This window comes from Marmota marmota, unplaced genomic scaffold, assembly GCF_001458135.2.
Source record: "Marmota marmota marmota unplaced genomic scaffold, marMar, whole genome shotgun sequence".
In the NCBI taxonomy this organism is placed as follows: Eukaryota; Metazoa; Chordata; class Mammalia; order Rodentia; family Sciuridae; genus Marmota; species Marmota marmota.
This window is the reverse complement of record NW_026000229.1, coordinates 48000078-48025343: the sequence shown is the minus strand read 5'-3', so window position 1 is coordinate 48025343 and position 25266 is coordinate 48000078. Positions and strand designations below refer to the sequence as shown.

Sequence of the window (25266 nt, the reverse complement as noted above, 5' to 3'; positions counted from 1 at the left end):
AAAAAAAAAAAAAAAAAAAAAAATGTTGTCACTTCTAAAGGAATTTATTTTATCTAAGCATTAGGTCTTTCTGCACCTCCATCATATAGATTGTAAATCAGGAAAATTACAAAATTTTAAGGATTATTGATATTCTTATAAAAGCCAAATCCAAAGCATTACATGATAGTTGTAATGTAATTCAAACAGCCCTATGGTTTCATATCTCACTGCATACCTCTGAAACTACATTAACCAGACATACAGTCCAAGTCTTTGAGGGTCTTTATGTGCATTTTACACTGAAATAGTTACTGAAGTGTCATCCCTATGCTAGCAGCATCAGCACCTTGTGGGGACTATTACAAAAGCAAATTCCCAGACCCATCTCAGAACTTCTGAATCAGGAACTCTGGGGTGGAGCCTAGCAATCTGTGTTGACCAAGCCCTCCCGGTAATTCTAATGCATGTTGAAAAGTGGAAAATGATAGCACAAAATCATAGAAGTAAAACTCGTGCATTCCTCCTTAGAAGAAATGCAGCTTATAATCCTTCCACATTCTACCACCTCATCTTATTCTGCTCTTTCTTCATTGACTGGATATATTTCAGCAGACATGATATGTGGTTTCAATAGTTTTAACTAGATGTCAGTAATATGTTATAGAGTTCTGAGATATCAACAAAGAGTACTTCATGCCTTCATTCCTGTCATTTTTATCCCTGCACAATCATAAAATGCTCAAATGATTTACATTTATATCAGCAGGTAAAGAATGAATGTTCAATAAAATTTGATGGAGGATATTTGTCTCTTGATATAATAACAAGATTGAAAGTAGATGCAGCAAATACTAATCTTTGTATCAGAGTAGCAATCGACATACTAAGATATACTGATATGAGAAATAGAACATCAAGCAGAATATAATCAAAGAGAAGTAAATCATGATAGGAAGATGAGAAAACTGCCTTAAAACCAAGTCAGGCCCCAGTATAGGTCTGAGTAACAAAAGAACCTTATTCAAAATCTTATGGAATATTTCAGTAATACTTGTTGATGCTTAATTTCATATAAAGCAGTTTTACAAAGAAAAATTAAAAGATACTTTCTACTTATAAACCTCTAAATTCAAAAAAAAAAACCCTGCTTTTTAACCATAAAAATCAACTTTTTACTCGTTTAATAAATATCACCAATATAATGAAGATTTTAGAATATCAAGTATGTTAGTATATCACTTATAAACTTACATACTCATTTTCTAAAATTTAGTATGACTAAAAATCACAAAGCACAAAAATTTGGAATTGCATATATATAATAAGTTGCAATGAGGAAGAAATTTCCAGGGACCTTTGGAAACCTAACTGGAATCTTCATGGAACTTTTTAATCTGTAGAACTGCTGCCTCCTATAGTTGATTTAATGACATAATGGATCTTTGTGGATAATATCTGCATATATATTCTGTAGTGATGATTAGGACTGAATATTACATATATCTTCATTCCTGCAAGGTTGTAAGTCAACTGAGTTAATTCTAATAATCTAAGTATATTAGGTCAGTATTATTTGTTTCTCTTTATATATTTTAGCTTAGAAGTGAAGCTTATAATACTCAGTGATAACTCTAATATATTTTCTTATTTCACACAGCTAGTTAAAGGCCTTCAGCAAGAGCTGAATCGATTATATTCCCTTTTCTGTTCTCGGAATCCAGACTTTGAAGAAAAAGGGGGTAAAGTCTCAATAGTGTCCCACTCCTTGGGATGTGTAATCACTTACGACATAATGACTGGCTGGAATCCAGTTCGACTCTATGAACAGTTGCTACAGAAGGAAGAAGAATTGCCTGATGAACGGTGGATGAGCTATGAAGAAAGACATCTTCTTGATGAACTCTATATAACAAAACGACGGTAAAATAGCCTCATCCATTGAAAGAATTTTTAATGTCTGTATGGAATTACTAGACCTCCTAGAAGAAAACTTCAGAATTTCCATGAAAAGAAATTATACATTGTTTAGGATACAAAGATTACTAGATAACATCCCTAATCAAGCTAGAGACTGTTAATTTTCATGTTAATTATATGTATTTTCCTATAGCATTAAATAGTTTTGGAATCCTCCTGATTTTCCTTCCATCTTTCCTCACAAGTTACTAGGAGTTAAATCTAAAACTGATCCCAGCCTGAGTCAGTGCATAAGAACCCTTATTAAAGATCTTCACTGGTTTGTAGATTGTAGTTTTAGTGGTCTATAGAGGCAGATCTCTACCTTTTTTCTTATTGTTCTGGAAACAATTTTAAAACACTTTTTCTTGGAAAGATATTTTTAAATATGTTATATAAACATAATTGTATATATTATATAATTATAAACAGATGTTATTTAATCATTTGTGGCCTTCCTGATACTATCTTTTAATTCTTTGCTGCATTCTCTCTAGTTAATAACCCATCTTCTTTGTTCTCTTGATGACTGCATTTATCTGATACATTCTGATAAAACAATGAAAAACCATTCATTTTGATAGTATTATATAAAGACAGCTGAGTTAATTGACTATAATTTTATTCAGGAAGCTTTTTTATATTTTAGTCTTAGGGAAGGTATCCAAGAATTTCCTTTAAGATCTTATTAAGAAACAGAGGATAGACAAGTAAATATTTTAGTATCAAAGTAATTGATAGTTTTGAAAGAAAATGTCATATCTGACAAGACTCAGCTTTTTGTTTGCATTCCCCGATACTGGGGAATCAAACCCAGAACCTCACACATGCTAGACAATTGCTCTACCACTGAGCTATACCCCAACCCCTACAGCAGCATTTTAGGTGAATAAGTCCAATTAAATTTTGTTGAAAAACAGGCAGAAAATTAACTATAGTTTATTTTATTTTTTGGCGGGGGGTAACTTAGTTCCATGGTTTATTAAGTATAAGTAGGGAAATTGAAATGAGAAAAAGATGAAATAACCCAAATATTCATCAACAGAGAAGGGTCAAACTGTGATTTGTCATATGATGTTATAAAAATTGAAGTAGGACAGGAAGCAATGAAATGAAAAGAACTCTTAAGATTCATTTAGGAAAGGACATTTTAAAAAGAAAAGATAATGGACAAATGAGTATTAACCATATGGTGTAATTTTTTTAAAGATATGTATGTGCATATATATATATATGTCTGATATTTTACTAAAAAAAATTACTATAAAAATAAAGATGGATTGGGTTTGTAACTCAATGATAGCATTTGCCTAACAGGCCCTGGATTCAATCCCCAGCATGGTGGGGGTGGGAGAATTACTAATAGCAGGTGTCAAGTGAAGTGGTGTTTTTATCTTTATTTTATTTATTTTTTTCTTTGATATGATGCTGAGGATCGAACCCACTGCCTCACACATGCTAGGCAAGTACACTGAGCCCCAACCCCAGCCTATGAGAAGAGTTTTGAGTCATTGTTTTTATAAAATATTGTCAACAGGAATTATTGTTAGGGATTGATAAAGTGTCATCATTTGCTTCTTTATAGACATTTTAATAAGTGTCTAATGAGATGCTAACCCTTAATGATACATTATAAGTGTGTTTGTGTGTATAATCTCATGCCACTTCCTAGGCTGAGGGAAATAGAAGAACGGCTGCATGAATTGAAGGCATCATCCATAACACAAACACCTGCCTTAAAATTTAAGGTAAGGAAAAAGTGATCAGTTTTTTATTATCTTGATATTTTTTAAACATTTAAATATGACTATGATGCAAATGAATGTTTAATCATGAATGTTATTGAACACATTTTCTGAGATGGATACTGTCAGTTTATGGGTTTTACAAAGAAAAGAATGGACAAGATAGTTCTTTAGCCTTCAGGGTATAACAAAATATTATTATTATTATTATGGTTCTTCAGCCCTCAGGATATAACAAAGTATTATTAGTGTATTAGTGTCATCAACAGTATACAAAATGATACATATACAGGAGAGGGAAGTTTTAATATTGCTTGGAGAGACGCAAATGTCTAGCGCACTACATTACATCTTCTTTCTCATATCACAAAGGAATGATATTTATATTTAATCTCTGAGTAGATTAGATTTGACCAAGTGAAAAAAAAATCAGAGATGCTATTCTGCATAAAAGGAACAGTATAAACAAAAGTGTGGAGGGATATAACTTGATAGTACCTCAAGAAACACCAAATAATATAGAGTAGCACGGAATAAAAATAGAGATCTAGGAAATATAAATATTTACTATTTATAATTAACAAATCTTAATGACCAACTAATGGTCAGTGGTGAGAAAAAATAAGTGGAAGTATAAAAGCAGTGATCCAGGAATGGAAAGCTGGAACTTCAATCAATGAAGAGTATATGACAAGAGCCCAAGACACAGATTCACAGGATTGGTTTGGCTGAAATTCTCAGGACTTAGCAAGGGGACTATAAGCAAGCAGGAATAGCTAGAAATAAGAAATTTATGTCTGAGATGGGCAGTGGGAACCATTTCAGAGTTTTTGAACATCAGAATGACCTGTAAGAAGCTGGGGCTCAGGAAAATATAAGGTAGCAGAGAGATGTTGGCATTGACAGGTCTGTTGGGAAAGATACACCCTGTAGCTAAACAACAAACAGCTGTTTGTAGTAGTAAGTGGAGGATGCTATGAATTTCCTAGGACTTGCTTCCTTTTGAATATATGTTCATGTCTAGTGTATTACATTACCTCTTCTTTCTCATATTCCAAGAATTTAAAATACAGGTTTAACGTGTGGAGTAATGCAGAAAATTTTCTTAAATGGATTTATTGACTCTATTGATTTACAAAGTTTTTTTTTTAATACATTAGAAGATCATATGGTAGGGCTGGGATTGTAGCACAGTGGTAGAGTGCTTCCTTAGCATGTGCGAGGCACTGGGTTCAATCCTCAGCATTACATAAAAATAAATAAAATAAAGGTCAACAACAACTAAAAAAATATTTTTAAAGAATCATATGGTAAACTTGTAACATTCATTTAAAGAGCACAGTCTTTGGAATTACCTAAACCTAGAATTTATCATTATATAATTAATAAATTATCATTATATAATTAATGCTAACTGTATAAAATTGATCTGGTAGAAAAAGTACACTCTTCTATTTTATGTTCTGGGTGTTTACAAGTTGGGTATGATCCATTAAATGTGTAAGGATCTCAGAATTCAATACCACATTACTAGAATACATATACTATAATTGAATATCTTTCTGAAACATAGTCATATATAGTCTTAATATGGGTTTTTAGTTGTTATTTAATTAGAGAAATGATACAGAAACTGAATTTAGAAATAAATATCTAATGTATTGGCAAATGACATTTGCCAGTTTAAGAGTCCAGGAACTTAAAGGGAGCAGAAGTTTTCATGCCTATAGTCAGGAGATGGATTTACTTTCAGAATACTGCTGTTAGTTCTGTCACAGTTGACCTCTGAACTTAAAAGAGAAGAATATTAACAAGCATCAGTGTAGAGAATGAAAACTTTGTTCTGGCCATTGGGTGTTCCCCTAACTAGTTATCTAATGTTAAGAGAAATCATTTAACATTCCTGAATTTATCTTTTTGTTCATCCCTGAACAAAGATGTTAAACCAAATGTGTAAAACTCTTTTTTACTCTTAAAATTTTTGATGGCTAACAGATATCACTAAAGCTGTTATTACCCTTTTATGAGAGAATGACCCCTTTGTTTATCAAACTGCAATCTCATCATTATCAAAAGAATACGTTGTTTATTCTAGGTATAACAGTTGAGCAAGCATTTATGAAATGTCTGACAGATATGTGAAGCAGTTTGATAAGTAGAGCATACGTGTGCATATGTGTAATCACTATATGCATCAAGCAGAAAGAATTTACATGACTTTCTCTTGTGCGACTATTTTTTGTATCTTTTTTGATACTACTTTTCTCAAGTTTTAGAAGAAATGAATGTTATTCCATTCAAAACTTAGTATTATCCTCTGTGACTCTATTACTTAAAATGCTTTTTCTTTGGGCTGGGCATGTAGCTTAGTGGTAGAGCACTTGCCTAGCATGTGTGAGGCCCTGGGTTCAATCCCCAGTGTCACAAAATAAAATAGAAGGCTTTATTTTTAATTTTTATCTACATAAGTAATTTTTATCAACCTTCAAACATGTTGAAAATTATCCTTTAAAAAATATGTATGTATATGTAAATTTTTTGATGGGGGTGGGAGAAAAATCATTCCAGAGTCTGTTGAGAAGGATTAAAGGTGTATAAAATTAGAGGCAAGGCCTCTGTCACAATATAGTTCAGATGACAGGTGATGAGGTGGAATGTTCGGGTTAGAATCTGTTAGAGTGACTTATTGAATTTGGGAGTGAGAGGGAAGGATGAATGTGGGATCTTACTCATCAAGACAGGACATATGAGAGTTTAGGTGGATTTGGGCAGGAAAGATGTTATATTCTCTATATTACCCAGTGCTGTTGGCCACCCAGATTTCCTTGAAACCCTCACTTCCCTTGTCTTCCATGATCCCACTTTACCACCCTGTCCCTTTCTTCTTTTTCCTATCTCTTTTGTAGCTTCCCTTCCACCTGCCAATTAAATGTAGATACACATTCTACATATAACCCTTTTCTTATTCTTTGCACTTCCTAGGCAAGCTTACTGTTATTTTAGTTTTTACATGCTGCTTCTATGATGGTGATACATAGACTCGGATAACACATCTTCTGTATCTCTTACCCCAAAATTTTAACTACATATTACATGTTACAGATACCTCAAACTTATTGTGAACAGAAATGGAATTTACCTGGAGATTTCTATTACAATTAATGGAACCATTGTCCTCTCAGTCAGGCAGACCTAAATCTTGTGAATTGTCTGTCGCCATTCCTGATCCCCATCTCCATTCCATAATGTTATCTCACTCTGTCCTCATATTTCCATTTATGAATGGAACAGCTTGTCCTGCCTTATTTAAGATAATCTCTTGCCTCAACCTTTTCAGTATATTTCTCAAAGTCAGTAATCTCTCAATTTTTTAATTCATCCATACACTACTATCAGGTTTATCTTCTTTTTTTTTTTTTAATATTTATTTTTTAGTTTTCGGTGGACACAACATCTTTATTTTATTTTTATGTGGTGCTGAGGATCGAACCCAGCGACCTGCGCATGCCAGGCGAGCGTGTCACCGCTTGAGCCACATCCCCAGCCCCTCAGGTTTATCTTCTAATCAGACAAATCCTTTTCTTCACTACCTGTAAAATTAAGCCTGACTTCCTTTTTTTTTTTTTTTAGCTCAATTTTCTTAATCTAACAATGACCTGAGCATTATCATCCTTACCTGCATTTGTTCCATACATATTTTTTCAGTCATTTAATAGAATATCTATTTCTATTCTCAAAAATAAGGACTTCCCCTTCCTCTTTAGTTCATGTGCGTCTGTCATTCTTTTCAGCTCCAGTGTCCCAACCACATCTGTAGAAATTCTTTTCATTTTTACTGTTTACTGCAAATACTGCCTGTCTCTTAGAGCCTTAAGAGTTAGAATTAATAATTCCTTTCTTCACTCTTTTATGGCACTCTTTCCACTTGTTAAGCCCTTATTTTATTCTTCATAGGATTGCAAACTCAGAAGAACCTCTTACTAGTCCTTTAGATCTTGACCCATTCACAATACCTAGCATATTCATACAAAGTAGTAGCTCAGCAAATCTTTGAGTATAATGAAACACAATGAAATGGTCTTCTTTCTCCTTAGTTTTCTTCTAATTATATTTTGGCTTTTTTAAGATTTGAAAATAATGAAATCCTTCCTGAAACAGATTGTTTTAGAGTGATAAATGGTTGACATATAATTAATAAGTAATTCAGATACCATTTGAACAAAGCTTTTTAAAAACAAATATACTTAGAGATAATTTTGTTATTTATATTTCACTATTTAACATGTTATGTCCAAATTCTGTTGAAAAATAACAATCATTTTTAAAATTTAGGATGCCTTATTCATTTTAGGTTGAGAATTTCTTCTGTATGGGATCCCCACTAGCTGTTTTTTTGGCATTGCGTGGCATCCGCCCAGGAAACACTGGAAGTCAAGACCATATTTTACCTAGAGAGATTTGTAATCGGTTGCTAAATATTTTCCATCCTACAGATCCAGTGGTGAGTTATAATGTACATTTTTTTCTCAATACTAAATTATTCCTTAAGCAAAATCTATAGAAAACCTTGCCCCAGGTATCACTGAATTTACAAAAAGAGTTTATCTGATTTATTGCAAAAATTTATATTCTTTGTGTCTTGGTTCATTTAGAGCTCATGAAATAAAATACTTCAGAAATCGTCTGTTTATGTTGTAATATAAGGACATAATGTTGCCCCTGGCCAATTAATACAAGAGATAAGGGTCTACCAGACTTTCAAACCTTAAACATATTGTGTTATCAATAATTAGGAACGAGAAATCTTAAAAATCCTGATTTTTAAATACCTTTTTCTCCTACACATGTTCCAATATTAGAAGGTTTTATAGATCCCCTTAAAAATAAAAATATTCAGATATTAAATATGAAAAAGTGAAACTATTTTAGCCTAATAGAAATGTTGGATTTTTTCCATTCTCCATTTTATTTGTGTTGTAAATAATGATTTTTAATGTATGCACATTCCAAGGATCTTGCATCTAGGTAAACTGTGTAATGCCAAATAAGATTTTTTAGACAAGAAAAATACTCTGGGCCAGGGATGTAGTGCATTGGGAGAGTGTGCTTAGCACACAAGAGGCCCTGGTTTCAGTCCTCATCCCAAACAAAACAAAACAAATATGATTCCAAAAGTCCTTTGGGAATGAAGGCTAGGAATAACTAAATAGTAAAACAAACAAAATGGCATTCATTCTCTGAATAGTAGCTTTTGTTATAATTCTGTGAATTCTTTCAAATAACCCTTAGCCAGTACCAACTAATATGCTATTTACTAATACTCAAATATTAGAAAATCTCCCATATACTGCCATATTTAAGAAACAAACTTCACCTGGAATTAAATAACTGGAAATAAACTTCAACTAGATACATCTGGGAGTCTCTGATGTTAGACTCAAATATAGACTACACAATCTTGGCTAAGTCATTTCTGAGCCTGTATCTAATGTATATGATGCAGTTAATAATATTTTACCTTACAGGGTTGTTTTGATTAAGTAAAATGTGTGAAAGTACCCAGCTAGACAATAAGCATTTCATTACTGTATGTTCATCTTACCATTTTTTTATAACGTGAAAATGCATTTGAGTTTATAGCTGAACTGTGAGCCCTTTTCTTAATATGTTAAATTTGTATTTTTTGTTTGTTTGTTTGTTTGTAGTAGGGCCAGAACCTTTCACATGGTAATAAGCACACTGAGCTATATCCTCATTCCTGTGATCTTTTTTACATTAATATGTTAACTTCTTTTCATTGTTTGTCAGAACTGTGCTAGGCGATTTTTACAAGTATTATCTGTTCTACTTCACATCCCTGTAAGGGGAATTCGATCCTTTCTAATCAGGAAACTAAGGCTCTGAGATCTTGTGACCTAACAAGTATCAGTTAATAAGTAGCAGAGGCCAGAATATAAACTTGGAGGATTCTGATGCTACTACATCCATTGACTTTTCTGCTACATCATCCCAGCTTTACATTGGGCAAATAGTCTTTTTTTTTTAATATATATAATTTTTAGTTGTAGATGGATACAATGCCTGTATTTTATTTATTTTTATGTGGTGCTGAAGATCCAACCCATTGCCTCACATGTGCTATGCAAGCGCTCTGCCACTGAGCCGCAACCCCAGCCCTGAGCAAATAGTCTTTTGTTGGCATTTAATTTATGCTGTTACTATATTAATCTATTTGAAAATCAAGTTTAATAAGAGATTCTAAAATATATAAAATTGACCTTATTTGTTGTACTCCGTGTTAGCATTTACTTCATTTTATGAGACTGTCATAAATCTAATTTTTAGATATCAACATAATAAAATTAATCTATACCTCTAAAAAATGAATTAATGAACACTATTATCCTAGACTAACTCTTATTTTTTTTTTCATAATCTAATCATTAAGGGTGCATATTAATAGCCCGGGCACATATTATTAACAGTGAACAAATAAAAAATACATGTTTGAAATATCTGCTTTTTAAATATCATCTACTTAATGTAAAATAGTATAAAAATATACATTGTCTTAATATTCAAGCATTGTGCATTAATGTTGTGTTTCTTTGAACTTTTTTAAAATCAAGGCTTATAGATTAGAACCATTAATATTGAAACACTACAGCAACATTTCACCTGTCCAGATCCACTGGTACAATACTTCAAATCCTCTACCTTATGAGCATATGAAGCCAAGTTTTCTCAACCCAGCAAAAGAACCTACCTCAATTTCAGAGAATGAAGGCATTTCAACCCTACCAAGCCCTGTGACCTCACCAGTCTTATCCCGCCGACACTATGGAGAATCTATAACTAATATAGGCAAAGCAAGCATATTAGGTAATTTCTCTTTTAAGCATTTTTTATTCATGACTATAAGCATATTTTTATAGATATTAAATTTGGGAAACTTGGAAATACTTGGTGTATTTATTAAACTTTCAATAGCTAATCTCCTAGAATTAACTACCCTCCAACTGCCAGTTGAGGACCAAAAGTTCTAAAGTGCACTGATTAGATCAGAGCCTGAAGTTTTATGTGAGATAAGAAGAATGGATACAGAAAAAGCATAGTTCTGAGAATCAATTTCATCATTTTAATCTGGACCATATCACCTACTAGGAGATTTGGAGCAAATTCTATAGTTTTTAATGTTCCACTTCCTCTTCTGTGAAATGTGTTGTAAGAGCCTCCCCTCACCCAGTCCTCTGATCTGTTCTATGTCTCTTGAACTGTGCTTCCTGAGAGCCACAAGGACATTTTGAATGATCTCCAGTACTAGTGCAATGTTTGTATCACTTAATTCTGTGCTTGAATTTGTTCATTGCTTTTGGTTACAAGCGGCCTTAATACAAAATGCCACAAGATGGCACTAGAAATGAGCTTTGTCTACTAGGCTCATTTGATGTTTCACTTGGTCATAGGCACAGATGGTTTATTAATGGATTTTTATAATATATCTGCTTAACTTCAGTAGTAAGTATATCTGTCAATAGTAAATTGATACCATGTCAATGGCATGGTTCTCTTATTAAAGTTTTTAATCTTGCTAAATATTTCAATAATGGTGATCACTTAAATAAAATAACATCGTTATTCCTTTGTTTATATTCCTATAAGCTGGACTCCTAGAGTTTATACAACTCTCCTTCTTTTTAACACCACTTGTATTTAGAAACCTACAGGATAAATTGTAATTTTCTTATGTCTCCACCCTGGAAAAGCATGACTAGGACTTGGTCCCTCTGCCAGTTGGCTGCAATTATGGGTGGTGCTCTTCAGCTTAGTGTGTGGTATGTTTCAACAAAATGACTGCCCTGTTTTGTAAAATGCAGGAGCTGCTAGCATTGGAAAGGGGCTTGGAGGAATGCTGTTCTCAAGATTTGGACGTTCATCTGCATCCCAGCCATCAGAGACATCAAAAGACTCAATGGAAGATGAGAAGAAATCAGTTCCTTCTCCTTCTACTACCACCGTGGCAACCCAGACCCTTCCACATAGCAGTTCTGGCTTTCTTGATTCTGCATGTTAGTTCATATAGTTCTTCCATTGAGTTTATACTGCTGTCTTTTTAAAACTTGAGAAGAGCAGGACATTTTAAGATATTAGCACTAGCTCAGATCTAAAGCATACCTTAACTTAAAAAAAAAAATACTTTCCTCCTCCTTATATTTTTAAGGTTACTTTCCATGTAAATGCAGTTTCTGTTTCTGCATTGGTAAATTGATAGTTAGATCATTAATAATCAGGGCCTTGTGGTACAAGGCTCTAAAATATCAAGTATAAACAAATCTCTTTGGGGTAAGTACCCCTGATTTTTATAAAGTTGATTTTTATAAATATGGTCTTCTCAGTCTTAAAAATTGCTTCAAATCTATGATGTATCTGGTCTGAAACTTTTTAAAACTGCTCTGCCGGAGCCATCCTCCTGCTAATTCCACGTTCCCCTCATCTAGCCTAATTATGAGACCTTCAAAGCTTAGAATTTTTATTAGTTCCACTGTATGGCTTCCAGTCCTGTCCCAGTTGGGCTTAGCATGAGAATAGGACTTTAATTTTTTCTAGTGGACTTACAAAGTTTAAAATCTTGAAAATTTATGACTCACTTATGTACTTAGTATATACTCAACATCCAAAAAATCTGAACTTGAACATTATTTTTAAGTGTTCAGTAAAATAAAACTAATAGTCAAGGCCTTTTTTTCCTTTGAGATGTATAAAAGGAAATGTAGATTCTGGAAAAAAATACACACACACACACACACACTTATATACATTCTAAAAATGTTCTATAACTATAGAAAGAGGGACAATTGCCTTCTCTAAAAAAAATTTTAAACATATTTCAGTTACTTGTACCATTGTGTTCTTTCTGTGTCTGGTGCTCTGAATTTTAAAATTACCAGCATTCATTGCCATCCATAAAACTTGCTTAAAAAGAAAGCAAGTTCAAGTTTAATGGTCTAAAGAGGATGGATATTTCCTGCAGCCAGCCCCACGCCAGCGTAAATTGTCAGTAGGGTTGTACATTCCTAACTAGGCAAACAGCATTTTTTTTTTAATTTGTTCTTATTAAGAACTGAAAACATGATTGCAGGTCTTTTGAATCCTTTCTAGAAAATTCTTCTTAAACTTTAGTATTTGTATATAATAGTTAGTTTTCCTGTAAGAGTTTCTATACTATTGCTGATTTCAGTTGTCATTTTTACTTTTATTTATTTTTTTAGTTTTTGTCAGACACAACATCTTTATTTGTATGTGGTGCTGAGGATCGAACCCGGGCCGCACACATGCCAGGCAAACACGTTACCGCTTGAGCCACATCCCCAGCCTAGTCATTTTCACTTAATATCAAAAATGTGATTGTGAAAACAAAATTTTGTCATGACATGCAGGTGTCAAAAGATCACTCTAACTTCTAAAGAAAATTAATTTCAAAGAATTTTGTGACCTGACAGTTAAATCACAGTTCTTTGTAATGCTATTAAAATACAAGAGTGATGCTAATTAACAGAGTAAATGAGGAAACAAGAAAAGCACACTAGGAGTTGAATCGCAGAAAAACGGTAATGAAAACATGTAATCTATAGGATCCAAAGGAAGGAAACTGCTTCAGTTTGTTGTTTCTCAGGGCTTTTGTTTGGGGTTTTTTTTGTCTCTATTTAACATATTAATTTCAAGATGATAATAGAGAAACCTTCTACTTCTAGAACATTCCATAAAGATACTTGGCTTAACACATATTCTGCCATTCTTGCATGTAAATTCTTTGCTTGTCCTAATGGTAAATTCCTTGTCTTCTGTTGTCTCAACTAAATCTGAGTTAATCATGAGTCTTAATTACATATATTCATCTCTAGAAGACATGTCACTATTAAAATTGGACAACTACTACCAAAATAGGAGTCTACCTTTTAAATCAAATCCTCAGAATAGGCTTAATTCTTTGACTTGCTTCAATAACATACCGTTTTATGTAATTTTTGACTTAGACAAATTTCTTACATCATAATTGCTGTCTTGGCTTTATCTTGTAAATCAAAAAATAGTTCTTCCTTAATCTTCTTTCTGAAATTTGGTGGTTGTGATTAGGTGATTGCCTCAGTTCTTCTGGATAACCTTTCTTCTGAAGCTACTCTCTCGTTGTCCTCACTGTTTTAGGGTAAGAAGGCAACAGACTTCGAATTTGTGGTCAGTCAGGGCTTTTGTCTTTGAAGAGTAATGTGGTCAGTTGAATCAGTGTTTCATCAAATTGAAGCATCTTATACATCTATTATATATCTATTCTTTGTTTCTTTTAAAAAGTCTAGGCTTCTTTTCAAAAGATTTGTGGTTTCATTTCTTGTGTCCTTCTGTGTTTGTAAAATAATTATGAAAGGAAAAGATCTGTTTCTTTTAGCATTGCTCTGGGTTGGAGCCTAAATTAGCTGTAAATGTGGGGACCATCTGGGTAATAATAAATTATAAAATTATATTTCAAAGTTAATTATGCTTGCATTTTTCATGAAAAAGCGCTTCACAAAAACCAAGGGGTATACTTCCTTATGTACATTATATAGTCAGCTTATTTGGAAGTATTGTTCTAACTTTTGACCACTGCAACATTGAAGGCCATTTTTAACCATTAGCCACATCTTTACAGCATCTTGTGTTTTTTTTTTCACAGATTTCAGACTTCAAGAATCGTTCTTTTATCTCCCACAACTTCTTTTTCCGGAAAATGTAATGCAGAATAAAGATAATACCCTCGGTATGGTATATGACAGGAATAGCACTCAAAACACTATAAAAACGATCTACCTAATCTTCTGTAATGGAAAAATTGGGTCAAATCATCTGAGATCTCCTTCATGTTACCACTATAGACTATTTTATATGTATTTCCCTCCCATATTTTCTAATCTTCCTGAAACCTGGGTATTGATTATCTGCTTAATGTGCTAAAGTATATAATATCCTTGTTATACTCCTATAGAAAAGGAACCTTTTAGATAGGTCTGTTTCTTTCTATCCTTCTTCTATGATACTGGGGATTGAACCCAGGGCCTCAGGCATGCTTTATCACTGAGCTACCTACCCAGACCTTTTTTATTATTTTTTTTGAGACAGGGTCTTGCTAGGTTGCCTAGGATGGCCTCGAACTTGTAATCTCCTGGCTGCAGCTTCCTGAGTAGCTGGGATTACAGATGTGCCACCACACCTGGCTCCTCTTCTTTATTATCCTATCACATCTTAAAAGAGGTTAACTGTTCTTTTCATGTAAATATAAAAAAGATTTCATAATACAAAGAACTTAATCATTCCTAGTTATTTCAGGATTCAGTGATTTTTAACACTTAGGGGGTTGTAAATATATTGATATCTAGTTTCAACACAAATATTTGAAATACTTTAAAGAAGTAGATTCACTTTTAAAAACAGTATTATTGGAGGTAAGAGATACTTTCAGCCTCTTTGTAATTTTATTCACATTCTCACACCAAGAACTAATCTTAACAATTTAAAATATTTTTATTTTTATTCTCATTCCTTTTTTTGTAGCTTCTCTCTTTCCTGTTTTTAATATTAGATTTTGCCTTTGATTTTAAAAATTACATTTGTCTTTGGATATTTTAGCTACATTTAATATTACACTCTGCTGATTTTTATAAATTTTTTTAATAGTCAAAAATGGCTTATCAAGTTTTAGTGTAAGAAGCTTTTTTGGGGGGGGCTTCATAGCAATGTTTTGTATTGATTAAATTCAATGAATTCCCCTCAAGAAATGATCTTATGTAGGAGATCTCTCTGGTCCTTGCTGATCAAATTAGCCAGTCACTTTAATAAAGAAATAATTTTATTTGTGCCTTTTGCATTTTCAGTTAGAGGAAGGAAAATTAACCTACTCATATATTTGTCCTATATTAAGAAGCCCAAGCAGTTAGATCACTAATCATATCTGCATCAAACAGATTCAGGTGGCAAGATCTATTTGACTTTCATTTTCTCTTTCCTTGTTTTCACTTATCCAATACCTTTATTAAATGTTACCATGAGCCAAGATATCATGGTAATCACTAGAAAAGATACCAAGATGAAACAGACTTACAGACTTTAATACCATAACTATTAAATGCTGTCATAAAAATTTAATATTTTATGAAGAGCATATGTCCTAGTAGGGAAGGTGCTAGTAGGAAGGTATAGATAATTGCATATCTATAACTTGTGGTAGCATGTGATGAGTCACACCTAACAGGCAGAAATGAAAGGAATCTTGTCAATTCTGAGGAATGAGAGCTGCTTTCACCTGGAGAAATTAAAAAAGACTTTGTGAAAGAAGTGTGGTATGGACATGCAGAAATGAAAAGACATTGCAGGAAAAAGAAACAGCAGGGGCAGAACTAGGGCTGTGAAGCATGGGGGATGCGTAGAGAACTATGCATTAGTTTTCTTGAGAAGAGGAAGGGAGTGGAAGGGGGAGTAGTTCTGAATTGAATATGATTAGAAAAGTTTGTTAACCAGCCTATGTAGAGTCTAACAACTCTGGCTATTTCCTAGAGTTTTTAATACTCAAAAAGTGTGCCTATCTGTGGTCATCTATTGAGAATTTGAATGTCTTCCAGAATACTTTTTATTTTAAGAAAAAAAAATTTTGGCAGAGATGACAACTGATTATAAAGCTGATTTTGAAATTTTTGTTAGTATTTTAAAATAAAGAATAGTTGGGAGAACCAATACTTAACAAATTATAAATATTCCTTGCATGTTAAACACTTAACTACATGAAATGTTTAGTTGCTCTGAGGCCACTCAGAAATAAATAACTTGGGATCAAGAACTCTGAACACATAATCTTTCCTTTCTGGGTAATCTTTTACCAGTTATAAAAATGAGAAACTCATTTATATACTTATATAAATGAGTTTATATAACTCATTTATGTACTCCTTATATACCCAACCCTGCTTTGGCCAAGAGCAGGTCACATGGCACATGTAGAGGATGCTGCCATATAGAACTCCACTCCCTTGGGAATTCCCTGATCTACATAAAAGAGAGACAGGCACAGGCCTACCAGTTCCATTCATTTTTCCACACAACCAGCATAGATAACCACACTTATAGGTAGATTGTATGGAGTAAACCTTTTAAGGAGGATGAGGGACTGGAATAGGTTCATGAGGTATATGCTGGCTACTTAAATTCCCATTTTCATCAGTACAACCCAAAGATTAATAGAAAAGGAGGGGGAGCCAATCTATCAGTGACATTGATTAAAGTTCCTATAGGTGGTAAGAATGACAAGGGCACATGGTATAACAGAACAAAAATTAACATTTGAGTGTCTGTGAAAGATAGTGTTATAAGACAGTAGAAACATATTAAAAATAAATTTCAGGGCCACAAAATTAAATAGGAGCCAGAGAACACTTGTAACAGGGAAAATCTCCCTTTTACTTAAAAACAGGAATTCAACTAAAGACTTTGGACTAGAAGCTATGATGCAATGGCATTTGAAAATGAGTTTAGTATAACCCAGTGGTCCTTACCAATCTTAACACATATGTTTTCCTGTCTCTTCTGTTTTTCCTCCTCTTTTTTCTTTGTAACCAGTGTCATCTGGACTTGCCTTCATTATACTTGAGAATTCCAGTTTTCTTCTCTTTTTTCATGTTCCTGACTGTTGTGCTGGAATGTGCCTACGAATGTAATACAAATGTTCATGGAATATATGTTAGAAGGTTAGGACATTCCCACCTCACAAGTCCACATGGATATCAGCTATTTCTGATTTATAATGGATTAGCTTAATTAAATGAAATAGTCATAATCAAAAAGAACTTTGTAAAAAGCCTAAGTCAATGTATTTTACAAGTATCTTCTAGCCTAATTGGTATTTATACCTCTTAATGTAAACCTTTCCTGAATATGTTCAGATAAATCCATGAACATTTCTTGTTAGAAAAACATAATTGAATAGCAAAATAATAACTATATGACCTTTTAAAAAAACTTTATTTTATTTGTTTTAATTTTTTTTGTTGTAGTAGTTAAACACAATACCTTTATTTTATTTATTATTTTTATGTGGTGCTGAGGATCGAACCCAGCGCACCTCATACATGCTAGGCGAGAGTTCTACCGCTGAGCCACAACCCAAACCCCATGTGTAATCCTTTTTAAACTGCCAAATAATATTCTTACAAAATACCCACTTAAAATAAGCATTAAGTAAGCACTTGCTTCATAGAGTGGTAGGATTTGTGTGTGTGACTACCAAATTCCTAGTATAAAGCAAAACCTAACGTTTTCTCCAGCCTTCTTGATTTTTACTAATTCTTACTTTTGATCATCTTTGGCACTTTGAAGAAAGAGCAGACTTTAAGCAACGTCTGGTTGGTAGTGACTTGATGTTTTTGTTTTATAAGACAGACCCTTCATACCACATGGCTCATGCAGTTTTAAAGGAGTTCCTGAAGATCAAAAAGTCATCTAAATGTTTTCAGTAAGGATTTATCAAATAAGTCCATTGAGATTCTCATAAGAGTCTAGATTTGTTTAAGGGGATTTTTCTTCTAACAGGTATTGTACGGACCTTATGTAGCTTTTAATAAGAGACTTAATAAATTCATTGAATTTTTTGTGGTGGGGAATACCAGGGATTAAACTCAGGGGCACTCAACCACTGAGCCACATTCCCCAGCCCTGTTTTGATTTTATTTAGAGACAGCATTTCACTGAATTGCTTAGCACCTCTCCCTTGCTAACGCTGGTTTTGAACTTACGATGCTCAGCCTACCAAACCACTGGGATTTCAGGCGTGTGCCACTGCACCAAGCTACTGAATTATTTGAGGACAGCACTATTGTACGCGTAGTCCTTCTCCTAACAATTACCACTGTTCTCCCAGCTTCTCCTGCACAGACACCTAGGGGTTCTAACATTTTAATGAGCACTTGCTGTTTCATGCTGACTGAATGCAGAGTAGGGTGTGTAGTGGTGGCCTTAAGGAAGGAATTCAGTCTAGTAGGGAAAAAACATTTTGACTATGATAAGATGGTTATCTTTGAAGACATAGGCCTCCTATATAAGGAGCCATTGAATGATCTGTTACCCTGCAGTGGGCATTATGCATGCAAGCTTGGCCCATAGTTCTTCAAGGGGAGTGTTTTTATTTAACAGATTGGGAACAAAGAATAAAAGGTAATGCCAGAATTTAAGCCCAGTTCCTTTTACTCCAAAAATGTGCCATGGTGCCTAGTGAATTTTTTTTGGCCGTCTTCCTTTGTTGTTCCATATTGACTTGCATAAACAGAGGAATAGACTCCACCAAATAGAATCCAGTGCTACTGAAGCTCTTTCAGGTGTTTGTTCCATAAGAATAGAGTAAAAGACTTCTTTTTTAAAAAGGGCAATTAGAAAAATCATGTTCATTGGCTAAATTTTTACTCTCAACTGTAAAAGTCTATATTGAACTATCTTATTATAATCATTGTTCATTTAACTTCTTTCTTCTTTTTAGTGGAATTGGATCACAGGATCGATTTTGAACTCAGAGAAGGCCTTGTGGAGAGCCGCTATTGGTCAGCTGTCACGTCACACACTGCCTACTGGTCATCCTTGGATGTGGCCCTCTTTCTTTTAACTTTCATGTATAAACACGAGCACGATAATGATGCAAAACCCAATTTAGATCCAATCTGAACTCTTGAAGGACATTCATGATCCAAAACTGATTTTTTTTTCTGTTAAAATATGTGTGTCAAGATATGAAGATTTCAGGGTTAAGTATGTTCCAGTTTTGTTTGGGGCAAGAAATATTTGAATTTAAAAGCACTTTATTTAAAAAAAAAAAACACATTTTCAGTTCTAAAGAAGTTACTTACAGTTCCATTATTTCGATTATGAATCTGACAGAACTCCCTGCAGAGAATCAAGCAAGACCTGGAAGTGAGGAAGGTTTGGGTGAACTGCATGTAACAGGTTACAAATTACAATCTAATTTCACCAAAATATAAAATCATATTAATGGGTTGAATCTAATGTATTAACCAAAATATGTTATAAGTCTAAAATGTTCAAGGTTCAATGTAGTCTGTAAAGATTACAGTGTGGTATATCATTGTTTTAAATTTTATGAAATCTTCCATTTTCACAATTCCTTTGAAAGAAGAGAAACTAATGCTAAAAAACAATATTTGAGTTGAACTAAAAAGAACAATATTTGAACTACTATATTTATAATTTATGACCTCTGACTAATTGCTTTATTTCAGTGTATGAAACATTACATTTTTTAATGTTTCCTTTGAATTAATTTAAGAACCACATTTAGTTTCTATAGTGTTAAGACCCTTTTTTCTCAGAATTCCATCTTTGTACTCTTCAGATGAACATATAGACACTGTGGTATACTTTCGATATTTTTTTCATTAAAAACTTGTGTTTCATACAACACTAGTTCAGTTTTTCTTTAAGTGAACTTTTTATTATGTCCCATATATCTCAAAGAAAGTAAAATTTTTCTAAACTTGGCAGTACTCCATATTGGGTACATTTCATTAACTTTATTAGAAAACCATTAGACATCTTTGGAATAAGGAATATGAAAACAAAAAAAATGTATAAACATTTATGTGCCAAATATTAACATAGATGAAGGGATCTAGGGCTACTAACAAATTTTTAAAGTATTAAAACAGAGTAGGCACAATGAATCAAGACACTGAGGCCCTAAAAGGGTTTTTCTCAGCCGTGATTGTTTCCACAGTGCTTTTCATCTGGGGAGCTCAAAGGGCTTTAAGAGATGTGCATTCAGCAATGTGGGTAGTTGCTCCTCCAGGTAAGTAAATGAGCATTGTTTTCATGTTACCTGTTACTACACCAAGGCACCAAAACGTTTAAAGTGCCTTGCATTAGATTACATAGCAAATCAGGACTTGGATGAAGGCAGACCATATTATTTTACATGCTGTTTAAAATTCACATGTGACCTGTTAGTTTGCAGACAATAGCAGAAGTTGAAGAAATTACTGTGTAACCAATATATTACCCTGCATATCCATTCTTGGGTCTTCACACACAAAGAAGTTTTTTTAAAAGAGCGGATAGTAGCCATCTCTGCCACAGCCAACCCTCACTTCTGAGTGCTTCCACTAGGTTCCACTCAAGGTGCTGTTTTTATTTATCTTGCAAGGAATTTCTTAGCTTCCCAGCAGTCACTGTTGGGGGGTAGGGGTAGTGGAGTCCGTCAGTCTCACATCCCACCTCCTCTCTTTATAGGTTAGTAGAACCTCTGGTTTATTCAGAGGCTTTATTCCACACCATCAGTACTATTGGCTGTTTTGGCCTTACATTGAATTCGCACAATATGAAGCACTTCTTTTTAATATTTAAAAAAGTCTGAAGGCTCCATGACCAAGTTCATGACTCAGTAAGAAGCCCTTGCTATAAAAGGCTTTTGATGGTATCTTAGCAAAACTGAAGCAATCCCCTTTTAATTCAGAGTTACCTATGAACTCAGGTCATTTTCATAGCCTGTTTATTTTTTAGGTCTAATTTAGTTCTCAGGAAAATTAAACCCATGTCATATGACTGTCTTTAAAGGTACTTGAACATATGTTGCTGTATTTGGTTTGACACTTAAATGCCCAAGAGCTTTAGGGGTTCCTTCTTAACCACTGCAATGTGAAGAGCCTTTTTTACCTTAAAAGAGTAAGATTCCATCACACATTTTAATTTGATATTGAGAAGAAAAGTAAGTTACCATAACTGAAGGAATATGTCCACTTTCTTTACTTCATATTGGAAAACAGTCAAATTTTACCACTCAGAGTTTACTTGAATTCTTGGAAAGAACAACATTCAAAACCTTCTTTTCAAAATAGATATCCTGGACCACTGGGCAGGTGTTTGTTTCCAATTATTTCCTCGATGAGAGATGGTGATTTTAGTTTTATCGTATTCTTGTTTTCATGTCTCTGCATGTTTATCATGGGATGTACTTGTATATACTCAAGTGATATACAGAGTATGTGTAATTCTGGCTTGATATAGAAGCTAAGTCCGTTACTGAGTAACATTTTGCAACTTTATTCCAGCAAGTACTAAATTGGCCAAAAAAAGTCCTGTTTTTGATACTATTAAAATTTTATTCTCTATTTTGCGTATATGCTATGGTTCTCTTGAGTACTGATCAGATTATTCAACTTTAATCCAAAGAGTAGTTGGAAATTAGAATAAGGAGAATGTTTTGGAATAAATCTTGCTTTATTTTACCTTTAAAATTAGCCTTTCTAAGCCTTTTGCTGGTTCATAACTATCTTCAGCAATAATTTTGCTTATAATTCAATATTAACTGTATTTTAGAACATAATCATAAAATAATACTGGGTATTCCAATAACAAGTCCTTTATATGTAAAGCAAGGTTTTTAGGAACCTATGTTTTACTTCTACTAAATTGTCCAATTGGTTTTTTACTCACACAAAAGGCCTCAAGACACAAAAACTTTGATCAATCCTTCTCTCTTCCTCCTTCCCCCCTGCCTCCTCCCTCCTTCTTCCTTCCCCTTTCTCCCTCCCTCCTTCCTTCCCCCCTTTCCCCCTCCGCCTCCCTCTCTCCCTCTCCTCTCTCATCCTCATTGGATGAGAGCATTCTGGCCTATAAGACATGTAACACATCACATCCCAGTTTTGCATCCCCCAAGAGTCAGAAGGTGCAGGGTCACAGCCCAGGCCACTTGTCAGCTACCTGAGCCCCTTTAAGAGGCTTTAAGTGGAGTCAGACCAAACAATGGAATCTTATGTAAGGTCTAGAGTAGAGTCATTTAATTTCTTTCTTTTTTTTTTTTTTTTTTTAAAGAGAGAGAGGGAGACAGAGAATTTTTATTTATTTTTTTAAGCTTTCGGCAGACACAACATCTTTGTATGTGGTGCTGAGGATCGAACCCGGGCCACACGCATACGAGGCGAGCACGCTACCGCTTGAGCCACATCCCCAGCCATCATTTAATTTCTTTATAAAAGAGTTATAGAGTTTTGTCTCCTCAGTTACTAATGAATAAGACTTTTGGAAACTTGAGAAAGCCCACTCTAGTCCATATCCTTAAAATTGCTTTTTAATGATCTTTCAGTGTTTTGAAAATGGGACTAAAGAAGAAAGGAGATGTTAAGGAAAGGTCAAGGTAGAGCTAAAAGAGAATATAGCAATCATATACTGAAAAAAGAGAAACTAGAATCTTTCTAAACAGTGTTGGACCGTTGACTTCTGTGGTTATTCTGAAGTTTTCTATCTCTTCCATATTTTTCTGTCTTTCCTGAGTCTCATGCCTCTGCCAGGAATCTGACAGTACTCTGCCTGATTTGAAACACATGAATTTCATCTCGAAGTTCTCATATTTAGTAAACGTTGGTACTGGGATGGTGACAATCTAGGTTTATACACCCTATATTAATCTACCGTGAATGCTTGTGAATATTTTCAGAGTTTATGGATTTCAGAGTTCTAGTCCAAACATGTTTTAGTTTCATAGAAGCCATTTAAATATCAGTAAAGGTCCTGATGAGGAGTAAAGTGAAGCTGCAGACTCAAAGACCAAGTCCATGGTGATAAGAGGGAAGTGGTGGAGTGTCTAAGGGAAAATACTAACCAGGGTAGAGTTTACAGCTAGAAGGTTGTTTAATCGTTTTCCAAAGCATGCTATGCAAATGTTAACAGTGTGTCAGAAAATAAGTCTGGGAAAGCCAAATTTAAAGGTTCCTGTAGAGAGGACTTTGGGAGCCTCTACTAAACTAAATGCATTACAAGTCTACCTGACATTGCTTGGAAAATTCCAAACTTATTTAACCAAAAACTCTCTTTATTTGGAATATCCTTAGAGAAATACTGATGACATTGAATGCCTTTGTTTTACAGTTTCATCCTCTCACATAATGCCTTCCTCTTACAAGTCAGTGCTCCTGCCCTACACAACCTCATTCTAAACCAGTGACAGTCAGAACTAGTGCCTGATTACCAAGCTGTGTTTTATACCAGACTACCTGTTTCCCCTAATAAGGAATTCCTAAAGGGCAGAAGCTGCCTCTCATAGTTTGTTGTCCCATCTATCTTATCTCACACACAGACCTCTTGCATAACCTGATGTTTTGCTTGCAACAAACTATTAGTAAAAATGTCTGTAGACTTCAGTTTTCCAGTTGGCCTCCCTTGTTCCTCCCAGGCCCTCATGAAAGAGTCCTGCAAGGTAACTACAAACTTAATGTCTCACATTCAGAACCCCCGGGAAGGAAAAAAAAGAAATGCAAAACAAAAAGGATATAACAAAATATCCAGGAAAGATTTTATTAGTTTTCCATTTCAATGACAATGCAAATTTAGTGTTAAATAATGTTTAAGAGTTGCAGTGTTAAATAATGTTTCTATCCCTTTCATTCCTTCCCATAGTGTTTACATGTTGATTATCAATCATGACACTCCTAAAATTTCCAACATAATCTGGGCACTGTGGTGCACTCCTGTAATCCCAGCAATTTGGGAGGCTGAGGCGGGAGGATTTCAAGTTCCAGGTCAGCTTGCCAACTTAGATCTTATCTCAGAATAAAAATAATGATAATAAAAAAGGTTGAGGATATAGTTTAATGGTGGAGCACCCCTTGGTTTAATCCTTAGTACCACCAAAAATGAGACTGTTACAACATAGTTTAACTCATGGAAATATAAAAATTTAGGTGCTGTACTTTTTGGAGACTAGAAGAGCTTTTGCTAATCTCTGTGTATGTGTGGTGTGTGTGTGTGTGTTCCCACTAATAGTTCTTGGCAGACTGTTAGCATGAACTCTTCCTCTGCCTTTGTGTTTGAATAGGGGTGGGTACATGCTCAGTATTGTGTGTCACCTTATGGTTTTTCATTTATAGGTAACAGAGTGCAGCTTACTTCCTCCCCACCCTACAGTACTCAGGATATGTTGGGAAATATTCCTTAGAAAGATTATATCTGTCCTTCTGGTTGGAGTACGATGGAAAAAAATGTATTCATCTCTGGGTGTCCATGGGAATTGTTTCCAAGACCCCATGCAGATATCAAAATCTGCAGTTGCTGAAGTTCCTTATATAAAACGGCATAGTTTTTGCATATAACTTATGCTTGTGCATCTCTAAATTACTTTTAATTTCTAAAATAATATAAATGCTGTATGAACAGCTCTTATACTGTATTATGTAGGGAATAATAAACAAAAAACAGTCTACTCACGTTCAGTACAGATGCATTTTTTTCCTGATGTTTTTGATCCTTGGTTGTTAAATACATGCATGCAGAACCCAAGGATAGGGAATACTAATACACTGCCTTTAATGCTCTCCTGGAGCACATCAGATATCAAAGATCATCCCTAAAACCTCTTAACATTCATACCCTTTTTTTCTCTGCTTGATCTCTAAAAATATTTTATTCCCTGTGAGTTTTATGAAAGAAATTTGCTGTTCCTGAGGTTGTCATAATAAATCCATACTCTGCCAGTAAAGTCTAGGAAGGTTTTTGCTTTTTGCTCAGATAGTAT

General features: G+C 34.1%; 1 protein-coding gene across 4 annotated transcripts in view; it reads left to right on the top strand.

The window, feature by feature from the left end:
* Ddhd1 (DDHD domain containing 1) overlaps positions 1-21868 on the top strand; it is an 80152-nt gene extending 58284 nt beyond the window's left edge. For 3 of the 4 annotated variants that reach the window (XM_048793428.1, XM_048793427.1, XM_048793429.1), the window contains 7 exons: positions 1640-1902; positions 3611-3686; positions 8035-8184; positions 10313-10565; positions 11561-11752; positions 14392-14475; positions 19231-21868. In XM_048793428.1, the coding sequence (XP_048649385.1) occupies positions 1640-1902; positions 3611-3686; positions 8035-8184; positions 10313-10565; positions 11561-11752; positions 14392-14475; positions 19231-19412 (1200 nt within the window). In that variant the 3' untranslated portion in view covers positions 19413-21868. The remainder of the gene's footprint in view (positions 1-1639; positions 1903-3610; positions 3687-8034; positions 8185-10312; positions 10566-11560; positions 11753-14391; positions 14476-19230) is intronic. The other variant, XM_048793426.1, reaches the window with a different exon arrangement.
* The last annotated feature ends 3398 nt before the right edge of the window (positions 21869-25266 follow it).